At 50.1% G+C, this 11883-nt stretch overlaps 1 protein-coding gene across 1 annotated transcript; it reads right to left on the reverse strand.

Annotated features, from left to right (window-relative positions):
* Positions 1 to 537: 537 nt before the first annotated feature.
* Positions 538 to 9768, reverse strand: Plac9 (placenta associated 9). Its single transcript, XM_048335886.1, has 4 exons — positions 9510 to 9768; positions 2749 to 2846; positions 1039 to 1162; positions 538 to 663 (listed from the first exon to the last, which is right to left on the reverse strand). Exons 1-4 carry the CDS (start codon positions 9571 to 9573, stop codon positions 653 to 655), a joined length of 297 nt encoding a protein of 98 aa, XP_048191843.1. The 5' UTR covers positions 9574 to 9768; the 3' UTR covers positions 538 to 652.
* Between the last annotated feature and the right edge of the window lie 2115 nt (positions 9769 to 11883).

The following is an 11883-nucleotide window of genomic DNA, read 5'->3' on the forward strand; positions in this document are numbered from 1 at the left end:
AATGCCAACACATGCTCTCATATGAGCAAACCTTCAGAACATGCTGAGACAAACCACATGAAAGGTCACATGTGGCATGATTCCATTTACGTAACATGCCCAGAATAGGCAGGTCCACCAAGCTGGAGGACAAGTACCTAGTGGGAAAAGAAGGGCAGATGGCAGCTCAGCAGACCCAAGGTTTCAGTCTGAGCTGTTCTGGAGTTATGCAGTGATGGTGATTGCCCAACACTTCAAACCCCTGGAAGCCACTGAACTGCTACAGGTTGATACAGTGAGTTTTATGGTACTTGAATTGTACAATTGGAAAACTTGTATGTGTGATATTGAGGCTTGAACTCAGGGCCTGGGTGCTGCCCCTTAGCTTTTTTGCTCAAGGGTTGTGCTCTGCCCCTGAGCCACAGCTCCACTTCTGGCTTCTTAGAAGTTAATTGGAGATGAAGAGTCAGGAACTTGCCTGCCCAGGCTGGCTTTGAATCACAATCTTCAGATCTCAGCCTCCTGAGTAGGTAAGATTACAGGAGTGAGACACCAGTGTCCAGTCGAAGTAGTAACTTTTATTTCTCAAGAAAAGGAGAAGGAAGCTGAGAAAAGGTGGCTTGGCTTCCAGGTGGGTGGTGTCTGCTGGTTTATTTCCTCCCACTGCAGGTGCTCAGAAGTGATCTGAAAGAAAGGGGTCCCCTGCTGCCTTGAGTACCAGGGTGGTGGAAGGAATCCCTTGATCCCCATGGTGCGCAGTGGGTGCTTTCCCTCCCCTTCTTAGCCCCCCTGGGGCCTGTGGTGCTGGGACCTCAGCTCAGGGAAGAGCAGCAGACAAGCCCGCCACCACCCCATGAATGGGAGGCCAGGGTTTGAGGTGAAGCAGGATGGGCTCTCTGAAAAGGGCTGGAGGACAGAAAAGTATGGAGGCAGAAAGGGGCGGTGCCTTCTCCAGCTGGGAGCTTCAGAGCTGGCCGGTGACGACTCCCTGCATGTCTAGGTGGTGGGGCAGTCTAGGTGGAGGAGGCCCGGTCTTCCCGGCCCACCTGAGTGGCTCACCATCTCCCAGGAGATTGGGGCTGGCACTGAAGGGCCCGGGGGGCAGGTTCCAGGCCAGTTCCTCCAGCAGACCCAGCAGGCCTTGGACTTCTGCCTCCAGGTGTTCCACTGTCTTCTGTATGGTCTACAGCAGGAACGCAAGGGGCAAAGCCAAGGTCAAGGGCTGGAGTGAGTGCAGCTCACACTGAGGATGGACAACCGCGTGTTACCACATGTAGGTCCTAGTCAGGCACCGCCTTTGCCTGCCTCAGTTTCCCTGGGGTGGCAGTATCAAAGAGGGCTTTCCCACTAAGGTCTCTTCCTGACATAGGTCTGATTTCACAGATTGAGCTCACATTTCTTTGGTTGCCCCGCCCCCTGGTGGCATCTCTGTCAAATAACAAGCTTGAAATTGCAAAATTTTCTTTATGGTTCTTTTGGGGTTTTTGTTTGGTTTCCTTCCTCCCTCCCTCCCTCCCTCCCTCCCTTCTTCCCTCCCTCCCTTCCTCCCTCTATTCCTTCCTTCTTTCCTCTCTTTTTTTGGCAAATGATTCTATGGGCCAACAGACATCTTAGACTTAAATGTGAAAATTAAGAGTACAGTTAGGCCAGTTGTGGTGGTTCAAGAGACAGAGACTGGGGAAGGTTTGAGTCCAACTCTGGCATTGGGAGACCTCATCTTAATTTGGGGCTGGGTGCCATGGTGTGCATGTGTGATCTCCAGTGACTGGGGCAAACACAAATAAGAGGATCAAAGTCCAGGAGCAAACCAGCACTGAGGGAGACTCTATTTTAAAATACCCAATACAGCTGGCAAAGATGGCTCACATCTGTAATCCTAGCTACTCAGGAGGCTGAGATCTGGGGACTGTGGTTCAAAGACATCCCAGGCAGGAAAGTCCATGAGACTCTTATCTCCAATTAATCACCAAAAAGCCAGAGCTGTGGCTCAAGTGGAAGAGTGACAGCCTTGAACACAAAGCTAAGGCACAGTGCCTATGTTCTGAATTCAAGCCACAGCACTAGCAAGCACACACACACACACACACACACACACACACACACACACACAAATAGTGAAGGGAAAAATGGGGCCTAGATTCGTGGCTTGAATGGTAAAGTACCTGCCTAACAAAACTCAAAGCCCTGAGTATAATTTTCAGTATGAAACACACACACAAACGCATACAATTAATGAACATTAACTGCCTTTAAGGTATTATTTCAGATTTAAAACCTAAATCTTTGATATAATACTAGATAGGTTTATTAACTCACTGAATAACATGATCTATACCAGGCCTAACTACTGTCATTATGACAATTCAGAGTAGAAGTTACGGGCTGAGATTATTGGTCACTATGATGGGATAAAGTTCTCTGTGACTTAAAACTATGGTGAATGGGAATGCTAGATTTCAATCAAAGTTTTATGAAATGTATAATTTCCCACTTGTAAGGGTATAAGCCCCAAGTTATGAGCCAATCTGTATCACAAAAGACCCAGTTCTCCTAACTGTGGGCAGATGTTGGGCTGGTTGGACAGAGGCCCAGGGAGATAGGTGAAGAAGGAGCAGAACAGCCCAGTAAGGAAGGGCAGGTGTTTAATCCACTGGCCTGGATTTTCTGACAAAACAAGGCTGTGTCATAACATCACCAACCTGGCGGTGGGTCCTGAAGCTTCATGTCCCCCCTCCCATACATTTGCCACCTATTCATTCCCCCCATTACCTCTTCCATGATGTCTAGCCGGCCTTGGGCAGCCATGTGCTTGTCACAGCCAGAGTTCCAAGCTGGGTCTCCTTGGGAGGGGCTGAGGGGCTCAGGAGCTGTGGGACAACAAGTCTTGTGAGACCCTCAGTTTCCCCGAGACACCTGAAAAACACTGGGCTTAGGGGAGGAGGGTCCTGAGCTCAGCCACACAGGAGAGGCAGAGGGTGTTCAGGTGTGAGCTGGTGTGTGTTGTGACTGCCCTCAATTCCTCCCTTGTTCCTGTGGCCTAGGTCAGTACAGACCTAATGGGCTTTTGTCTAGGAGGTGAAGCCTGGACTGGGAAAGGCCTGGCAAGGAGAGGTTTCTGTGGGGAGAGCAGGAAACACAGAGAAAGGAACAGAGGCCTCAGTGGCCAAGCTCTTTGGACAAACTCTCCTGGAAGTTAGGGGTGGATGGGAAGTCTGGGGTGGGGGGCAGGAATGGTCCTGAAAGCAGGGCTCAATCCTAAAACCATGTGTCTTTGGGGGTGGGAGCAGATGGGGGAATCTCAACCTTGCCTCTTTGGAGGAGGCAGCCTGGAGGTGCCAGGGTGAGATGCGGTGAAGATGGATGTAGTGGGAGGAACTGAAGGAAGATTACGAAGCCAGCAAACAGGCTGAGCAACTCCATTCTGTAGCAGTCTCCTGAACTGCCAGGACTACAGGTGTAAGCCACTGAGGCTGGGCCTAGTCTGGATCTCAAAGTGTAGGTGTATTAACATGGGCTCAGTCCCTAGCTGGTGTCCTTGGGGAGTGATGAGAACTTTTAGGAGGCAAGACCTAGTGGGGGGGGGTCCTTAGATCTTTGGGTCATGGAGATTTGTGGGAGTTCAGTCTTTTCTTCTTTTCTTTTATTCCTGGCAATGGGGTGAGTGGTTTTGCTCTAAAGCAACAGGCTGGTTGATCATGAACTGGAATTTAAAAAACATGAACCAAACCCACAAGCCCAAATAACCCTTGTTCTCTTTATAAGTTGCTTGCTCCAGGTGTGTCAATATAGTGATAGCAAGCTGATTAATACAACACTTTGTATGGAGAACAATTTATTTCCAAATTTCTACTTTTTAATGACTTTTTTTGCACTTTACTTAAGACAATGGTGTTATTGTTGAATTTGAGGGGAGATGGATGTTTTATTGGACACTGGAAAGCCATATTGGAGTTCTTACTGCTGAAATGCTATGATGTGATGCCTTGATTTATTTCAAAATAACCCAGGCACAGCCTGTGGAGAGGGGAGAGGCACAGGCAGGCACATACAGCCAAGAAGAATGGCCAAGGGCTGTTGGCTGTTGGAGCTGGGTAATGAGCCACAGAGGGTGCGTTTGACATTCTCTTCACATGTGCACGTGGTTGAAATGTTTCCATGATAAAAGCCAGTCAGATGGTGGTGTTGCCAATGCAGAAACCATGATGGGGCAGAGGCACAGATATGGAATAGTCTGAATGAAGGGGAGGGTGTGTGGCAGCGGCCACCTGGGGGTGCTGTGATCTGTTCCTGGCCACAACCCACGAAGGCCTTTTGAGAAGCAGGTGATGGCCTCCATAAAAGGGATTCAACTTGAGTCCCAGCTAAAGCCAGGGTGCTCAGCCTAGGGAGGAAAGATGTAGAGGAAGCAGAAAGCTGTCCTGTGAAGAAAGCTCTGTCCTGGTTTGAGTCTCTGTGCATTCACCCTCTTCTGTAGTTCTGTCCATGGCCTTCAGCCAAGTCACCCCTCATGCAGACCCTACACTCTGCCCCTCTATACCTTCCCATGGAGTATGCCAAGAGGGAGGCACGGGACCTTTGGCCCACGGGACCCTGCCAGCTGCAATGCCTCCAACCACACAGATTTGCAAGTCTTCCTCAGCCCCAAAGCCTGTTCCTGGTGTGTTCTGTGATGAGGTCTAGCTTGGCTGTGGAATCCCTCCAGAGAAGAGGCTGCTGGGAGATTGCTGGCTGTCCCATGGAGAAGAGCCACTGCCGGACTGTCCATGAGCTCAAAAACCCAAGGCGGACACTCTTAGGAGAGGAACACAAAGGAGCAATGCCTCTGTGGTGCTGAGCAGATAAAATGATATTTATCAAAATGAACTCCAGGAAATGGAAACAAGAGGGTTTTTTTTCCCTTGTTCATACTTTTGTTTTGTTTTCTTTTTGTCTTGTTTGTTCATTTATGTGTCTTTGGGAGGGTAAAGAGGGCACAGAAATAGAGGGACAAAGGGTGGACAAATGCAGCAGTGGGACTCTCTAGACACTATGTTGAAACTGAACTATACAACCTGTGAGGGAGAAAGGAGGGAAAACTGGGGGAGAGCAAGGGAAGGTGTGACACTGTCCAAAAAGAAATGTACATTTTACCTGACTTACGTAACTGTAACCACTCTGTACATTGCCTTTATAATAATAACAATAATAAACAAGCCCCCAGTTCTTAGCCTGGTTTGACCACTAACTGCTGGATCAGGAGAAATCCTCTTGGCCTTTCTGAGAATTGGCAGTCTCCTCCGACAAGAGCAATGGGGTTGGCCTGGGGCTCTGAGGCCCTGGTGGAGCTCATCTTCCAATCTTTGTCTTTCAGAGCGTGGCCAGAGGCCTTGAAAGAATTAGCTCCAACATTGAGAGCAGTGGTTCATGTCTGTAATTCCAGCTACTCAGGAGGCAACAAGATGTTAAGCCACCCAGAGCAAATACAGAAAACACCTTAGCTGGGTGCCAATGGCTCATGTCTGTAACCCTAGCTACTTAGGCAGCTGAGATCTGAAGATCGAGGTTCAAAGCCAACTTGGCAGGAAAGTCTGTAAGACTCTTTTCTCCAATTACTAAACAGCTGGATGTGGAGCTGTTGGTCAAGTGGTAGAGTGCTAGTCTTGAGGAAAAAAGCTCAAGGAAAGCACCCAAGCCCTGAGTTCAAGCCCCAGGATTGGCACACACATGTGCCCATGCACACATACACACATCCTACCACCACCACTATGAACAATAACAAAAGCCACAAGACCATACCTAAAAAGTAACTAAAGCAAAAAAGGGTGAGGGCATGGCTCTTGGTAGTTGCCTACCAAGAAGATCAACCCCCAGTACTGCTAGAAGGAGAGAGAGAGAGAGAAAGAGAGAGAGACAGAGACAGAGAGACAGAGAGAGACAGAGAGACAAAGAGAGAGACAGAGACAGAGAGAGACAGAGAGAGACACAGAGACACAGAAAGACAGACAGAGACAGAAACAAAGGAAGACAGAAGAGGAGGGGAGGGAGTAGGAGAAGGAGAGGGAGTGAGAAAGGACAAGGAGGAGGAGGAAAGAGAAGGGGAAGGGAGGGAAGTAGAGAGGACAGGAAGAGAGGGGAGAGGAAGATTTGGACAAAATTGGGATAAAGGAGAGTTTACTTCTTGGAGCAGAAATTCTAGCAAGGCAAAAACTGAACACCTCTCATAACACACACACACACACACACACACACACACACACACATCTGGAAGCTCAATGAATCAACTAACGATAGTGAGAAAGGCAAAAGGGCTGAAGGGTTGTCATGTTTTCATGACAGACTTTGAACAACAGCCCGTGGCTCCCCTCCTCCCTTCCCTCTGTCCTCCCTGCCCTGCCAGTTGGGAAATGGTCCTCCTGGCTCCCGCTCAGGGCTTCATTCGCACCCTGGATGGTGGCCATGGGTGGAGGCCCATGTGTGCTGATGAGCTCAGGCTGGGAGTGGGGTGGGGAGAAGCCCAGCGGCCCCTGGGAGGCTTTGGGCTGGCTAAGACTCTGGCCCCTCCCACTGGCCCCTCCCACTCTCGGGCCTTCCAGGGAGGCCCTTGGTACCTGGGGCTGAGAAATCACCCACAGCCCCTGAGATTTTGAGTGCTAGGAAGAATTTTCTGGATGACAGCTTCCAGAGGCAAGGCTCGCCTTTCTGGACCATCCAAGGCCTAGTCTATTTTCATCAGCCACACTGGCCAGCTGGGGCAAGTGATATTTGACCACGTTCAATAAAATGGGGTAATAAATTTTTACCACATCCAAGACTTGTATAAATATTTGTGATTCCTTCAAAGCCGTCAGTGGATTTTGATTTTTTTTTTTTTTAAGAGGCAGGGAACACTAGTTTCAAATGACTGAAATTCAGGATTTGGAAGTGCTCTGGCTGGAAATAAGGGGACCCGGAACCCTCTAAAAAAGAGCTTGCACACCGAGGAATACTTGTTTTGTTTTGTGATGTATCCCATCTCTTTTCTTTGATTATTTTCCACATTTGAATATTCAGCCTTGTGCATCGCTAAGATTTTACCAATGTCATTCCCACGTTTTTGAATTTCAGGTTAAATTGAAGGCTCCTGGGCCTTTCTGCTAGGGTTGGCCTTGAACTTGGATCCTTCTGCATTCAGCCTTCCAAGTAGCTGTGATTACAGGCATGGGCTGCCTGGTGCCTGGCCCTCTAAGGTATTCTTGCTATAATATAACCAGAATTCCATCAGTTATCTAGGCTTAACCATCAGCTTGTAGAAAATACAAGAGGTTTGAATGACACAGATGTGATGTAATTAGCAAAATCTAATGTGAGAAACTGCCGAGGACAAACTTGTCTCTTCAACAAAGAAAAATGGGGAGACTTGCTATTAAGCAACTACAAGTGCATGTCACCTTGCTTGAACCACAGGAAGGAAACACAAACACATACCATGCAGCCAGGACATTCAGATGCTGGGTGCATGGGTTTTTTGGTATGATAATATTGTAATTATGCTTATTTCAAAAGTATGTATCTGTCAGGCATGCTGGGAAAATTGTAGGTGATGTCATATGCTTGGAATTTCCTTGAATGTAGCCCAGTGAGGAGACCTGAGAAAGGATTCCCAATCAATGAGATTAGCCAGGAGTTAATACTTCAAGCAAGGCTATTGAAGCATGGTGGTACATGCCTGTAATCCAAGCATTCTCCAAACGGAAACAGGAGGATTACAAATTTGAGGCAAGCCTGGGGCTGCATATTGAAACCAATCTCAAAGTACCAAAAATAAAATAAAATTTAAAAAAGCATGATTGTTAGATATACTATTCTACTTTTGTATATTATTTTGCATTCTGATTTTGCTTCCCAGCATTTTCATAATCAAACATTAAGTACAGCTGCTAGTGGCTTGCTCTTGTAACCCCAGCTACTCAGGAGAATGAGATCTGGAGGACTGCAGTTTGAAGCCACCCCAGGCAGAAAACTCCTCAAGACTCCATCTCCACAATCACCAGCAACAAAGCAGGCAGGTATGGTTCAAGTGATAAAATGCCAGTCAAGCAAGTCACCAAAGTGCTAATCAGTAGTGGTTATATACACAGACTGTGGTTCATACTCAGTGGAAAACAAGTTGCACAGCTGTGCCAAGAAGGGAGGCAGAGCCCAATATCAGCAGCTCACACCTGTCATCCTAGCTGCTCAGGAGGCTGGGATCTGAGGATTGAGGTTCAAAGCCAGACTGGGCAGGAAAATTTCTGAGACTCTTATCTCCAATTAACCACCAAAAAGTCAGCAGTGGAGGTGTGGCTCAAGTGGTAGAATACCATCCTTGAATGAAAAATCTAAGAGATGATGCCCAGGCTGGTGGAGTCCCCCCAAATGGCCCCACTCTTCTGAATGACCCCCACCCACCCCATCCAAGGAACTGGAGGCCCAGAGAAGATATCTAGGAAGCCACTGAAGAACCTCTCAGGTTCTTGAGCCCAGGACTGGCCGAGCTATGTGCTTTACCCTGTTTGTCCTTCCAAGGGCGGTGCTGGCCCTTCCTGAGTCATTGGCCTTTGTGACTTTGGCATCTATTGTTCCCGTGGGCATGGCCTTATTGGCCCAGGGATGTAGCCTTCTCCGGCTGCCCGCCCTGCCCAGCCCTGTACCTCCCTCCTCCCATTCCCTGTGCTCCGGTGCTCCAGGGCCTGGCTGCTCTACTCCCGCACTTCTCTCACTTCCTCCTCCTGTCCACAACGGCCTCCCCTTTCCCCTCCCCACTCCAGTGCCTCTGTGCTCCCTTCTTGTTTGCTTTTCTATGTTCCTTCCTATCTCCAGAGCCTTTTTGTGTCTCAGCCTCTCCTTTATTCCTGATACTCTTCCCTCTTGCCTTTATTTCGTGTTTTTTCCCCCCTTTTCCTTTCTTTTCTTTCTCTTTGGTGCCAGTCCTAGGGCTTGAACTCAGGGCTTGTGTGCCATCCCCAAGCTTTTCCACGCAAGGCTAGGGCTCTGCCACTTCCTACTGGTTCATTGGAGATAAGAGGGTGTGGAATTTCCTGCCCCGGGAACACTGAATCGTGATCTTCAGGTCTCAGCCTTCAGGTCTCAGTAGCTGGGATTACAGGTGTGAGCTACCAGTACCCGGAGATTGCTGTTTCTACCTTTATTTCTCTGCACTTTTCCTCCTCCCCCTCCTCCCCCTCCTCCTCCTCCTCCTCCTCCTCCTCCTCCTCCTCCTCCTCCTCCTCCTCCTCCTCCTCCTCCTCCTCCCCCTCCTCCTCCTCCTCCCCCTCCCCCTCCTCCCCCTCCTCCTCCTCCTCCCCCTCCCCCTCCCCCTCCTCCTCCCCCTCCTCCTCCTCCTCCTCCTCCTCCTCCTCCTCCTCCCCCCCTCCTCCTCCACCCCCCCACCCCCCAATATCCATCCTCTCTCCCTCCTTCCCTTCATCTGTCTCTCTGTGAGTCTCCCTCCCTTCATCTCTGTCTGTCTGTCTGCCCCATCTGGTCACATGCGGGGCTCCCTGCCCACACCCCGCACTGGGGGCCCCACTCACCGGCCACGACTCTCCCGGCGCGGAGCAGGGTGAGCCCGGCCAGGGCGCAGAGCAGCGGCCACATGGTGCGGTCTGTCTGTCCGTGCCGGGTCCGTGGCGCCCTTCCCTCCCTTCCCCGGATCGCGTCTCCCGGCCGGGCGCCTGGAGGGAGGAAATGCTCCAAGTCCACGCCAAAATTCCTGGGCGGCTCCGGCTGTCAGATCCAAAGAACCCGCCCCTTCCCGAGGCCCCGCGACCCCCAGGGCGAGTGGGGGTGCGGGTGCGGGCCTCCCCGGCGGGGCCGCCCTGTCCTGCCCTGCCCTCTTCCCTTCCCCTCCCATCGCTCCCTTCCCCTCCTCTCGGCTCCCCTCCCTCTCCTTCCCCTCCCCACCTGTCCTCACCCTTCCCCTCCTCTGCCCTCCCCTCAGTCGTCCCGGGGATCGCAGTCCCGGGGGAGCCTGCCGGTTTCCCAGAGGGTCCACTGAGCCCAGGTGAAGCATTTTGTTCCCTTTTACCCTGACCTGGAGGGTTCGAACCCAGGAATCCCAGGAATGTGGACACTTCCTCCACCTACTACCCAGAAACATCCAACAGGGTTTGGTCAGAGACAGACTCCTCTTCCCAAGTGTGTGTGTGTGTGTGTGTGTGTGTGTGTGTGTGTGTGTGTGGTGCACCTGTTGGCATCCATCCTGGGGCTTGAACTCAGGGCTTGGGCACTGTCCTTGAGCTTTTTTGCTCAAGCCTCTTGCTCTACCATTTGAGCTACACCAAGCTTCTGGCTTTTTGGTGGTTAATTGGAGATAAGAGTCTCACAGACTTTCCTGCCCCATTCGTTGGCTTTGAACTGGGATCCTCAGAGATCAGCCTCCTTAGTAGCCAGGGTGACAGGTGAAAAATATATTTTTCAGGAAGGATACAGAAATCATGACTTCCATTCAGATACAAAATGAGACTGGATTTAGAGAGATCTCTCTTAACTCATCAGCAAAGGGACAAGTGAGTAAGATACCACAGCCTGTGTCAGGAAATACTGATCTGCAGTGTTACTTGGGTGTGTAATGGAACAAAACACCAGAGCCAAGGAGGGAGGAGTCAATTGCAGAATTTGCATATCTGTACACTTGAAAGTGTTGAAGTCCTGTTCTTGACAGTGTTAAGTAGAGCTCAGAGAAGAAGGAAAGGGCAGTCGTTCACATAGTCACCTAGAGCGTCTGTCCTGCAGTGGGGGCCCGCTCTGGTGATGCTCTGAAGTCTTGGTGGAATGTTCTGCAGATTAAGAAGCTGGGGTCGAGTGCAGTGCTGGTGGCTCACACATGTAATCTTAGCTCTTCAGTAGGCTGAGATCTGAGGATCACGGTTTGAAGCCAGCCTAGGCAGACAAATCTCAGAAACTCTTGTATCAAATGGAGGCGAATCTGCCAGGAGTGTCACTTCCTGACCCAGGCCCAAAGGCCGGAGGCCAAGAGAAACAGAAAATGGAGGCTGACTGTCCCTGGCGGCAGCGGAGAATTGGAAACCTCAGCGGCTGGGGTGAGGGAGGAGGCCAGGAGCTGCACAAAGCATTCTTGTCTTCTGCTTTGGGCAAAGGCAGGGATTTCCAGAGCCATGAGAAGAACGAGCCACTGCTGGAGGGCCCTCCATGTATCTGACAAGGCTGCCTGCCTCCTCTCTGCCCCACAGAGGGTGGCTGCTAGCCCAAGGCCCACAGCCCATCCAGCCAGGGACTGCACAGATGTGCATGTGGTCATCTCCAGCAGGTATGGGAAAGGGGAAGAGGATGTGAGATGTTCAGATTTAAGATTTTTCTTTCTTCTTTTGTTGGTTGTGGGGCTTGAACTTGGGGCCTGTTCCTGAGGTTTTAGCTCCAGGGTAGCTCTCTACCACTTTGAGCCACAGCTCTAGTTCTGGCTTTTTGTGGTTAATTGGAGATAAGAGTTTCATAGACTTTTCTGCCTGGGCTGGCTTTGAACTGCAGTCCTCAGATACCATCCTCTCAAGTAGCTAGGATTACAGGTGTGAGCCCCTGGCACCAGCAATACTTTTTTGTTTTTTAATTGTGTCAATATTAGGGTCTCTCACTTTCACATGCCTTTTTTACTTAAGGTTGGTGGTTTACGACTTGAGCCTTTTCGGGGGGGGGGAGCTGCTATAATTATTTCTTCAATAGTATCTGTCCTTTTCTGTCCCAAGACAGCTTCATACCTCTTTTGTCTATGCCATCCATGTAACTGGGATTACAGACAGGTACCATTAGGCCAGGATGATTGATTTTTGCCTAAGCTAGCCTCCAATAGCCATCCTCCTAATCTCCAACTCCTGAGTAGCTGAGATTACAGATGTGAGTCACCGAGCCCAGCCCAGGAAAGCACACCTTAGTGCTAACAGTGGAGGTACT

Source organism: Perognathus longimembris, chromosome 2 (assembly GCF_023159225.1).
Source record: "Perognathus longimembris pacificus isolate PPM17 chromosome 2, ASM2315922v1, whole genome shotgun sequence".
NCBI lineage: Eukaryota > Metazoa > Chordata > Mammalia > Rodentia > Heteromyidae > Perognathus > Perognathus longimembris.

Bases quoted from the DNA above. Each gene is read 5' to 3' on its own strand.
- Plac9 (XM_048335886.1), bottom strand. From the start codon at position 9,573: ATGTGGCCGCTGCTCTGCGCCCTGGCCGGGCTCACCCTGCTCCGCGCC. The intron at 2,847-9,509 runs GTGAGTGGGGCC...GTTGTCCCACAG, and splicing joins CGCCGGGAGAGTCGTGGCCG to CTCCTGAGCCCCTCAGCCCC. The intron at 1,163-2,748 runs GTAATGGGGGGA...TTCCTGCTGTAG, and splicing joins GGCTAGACATCATGGAAGAG to ACCATACAGAAGACAGTGGA.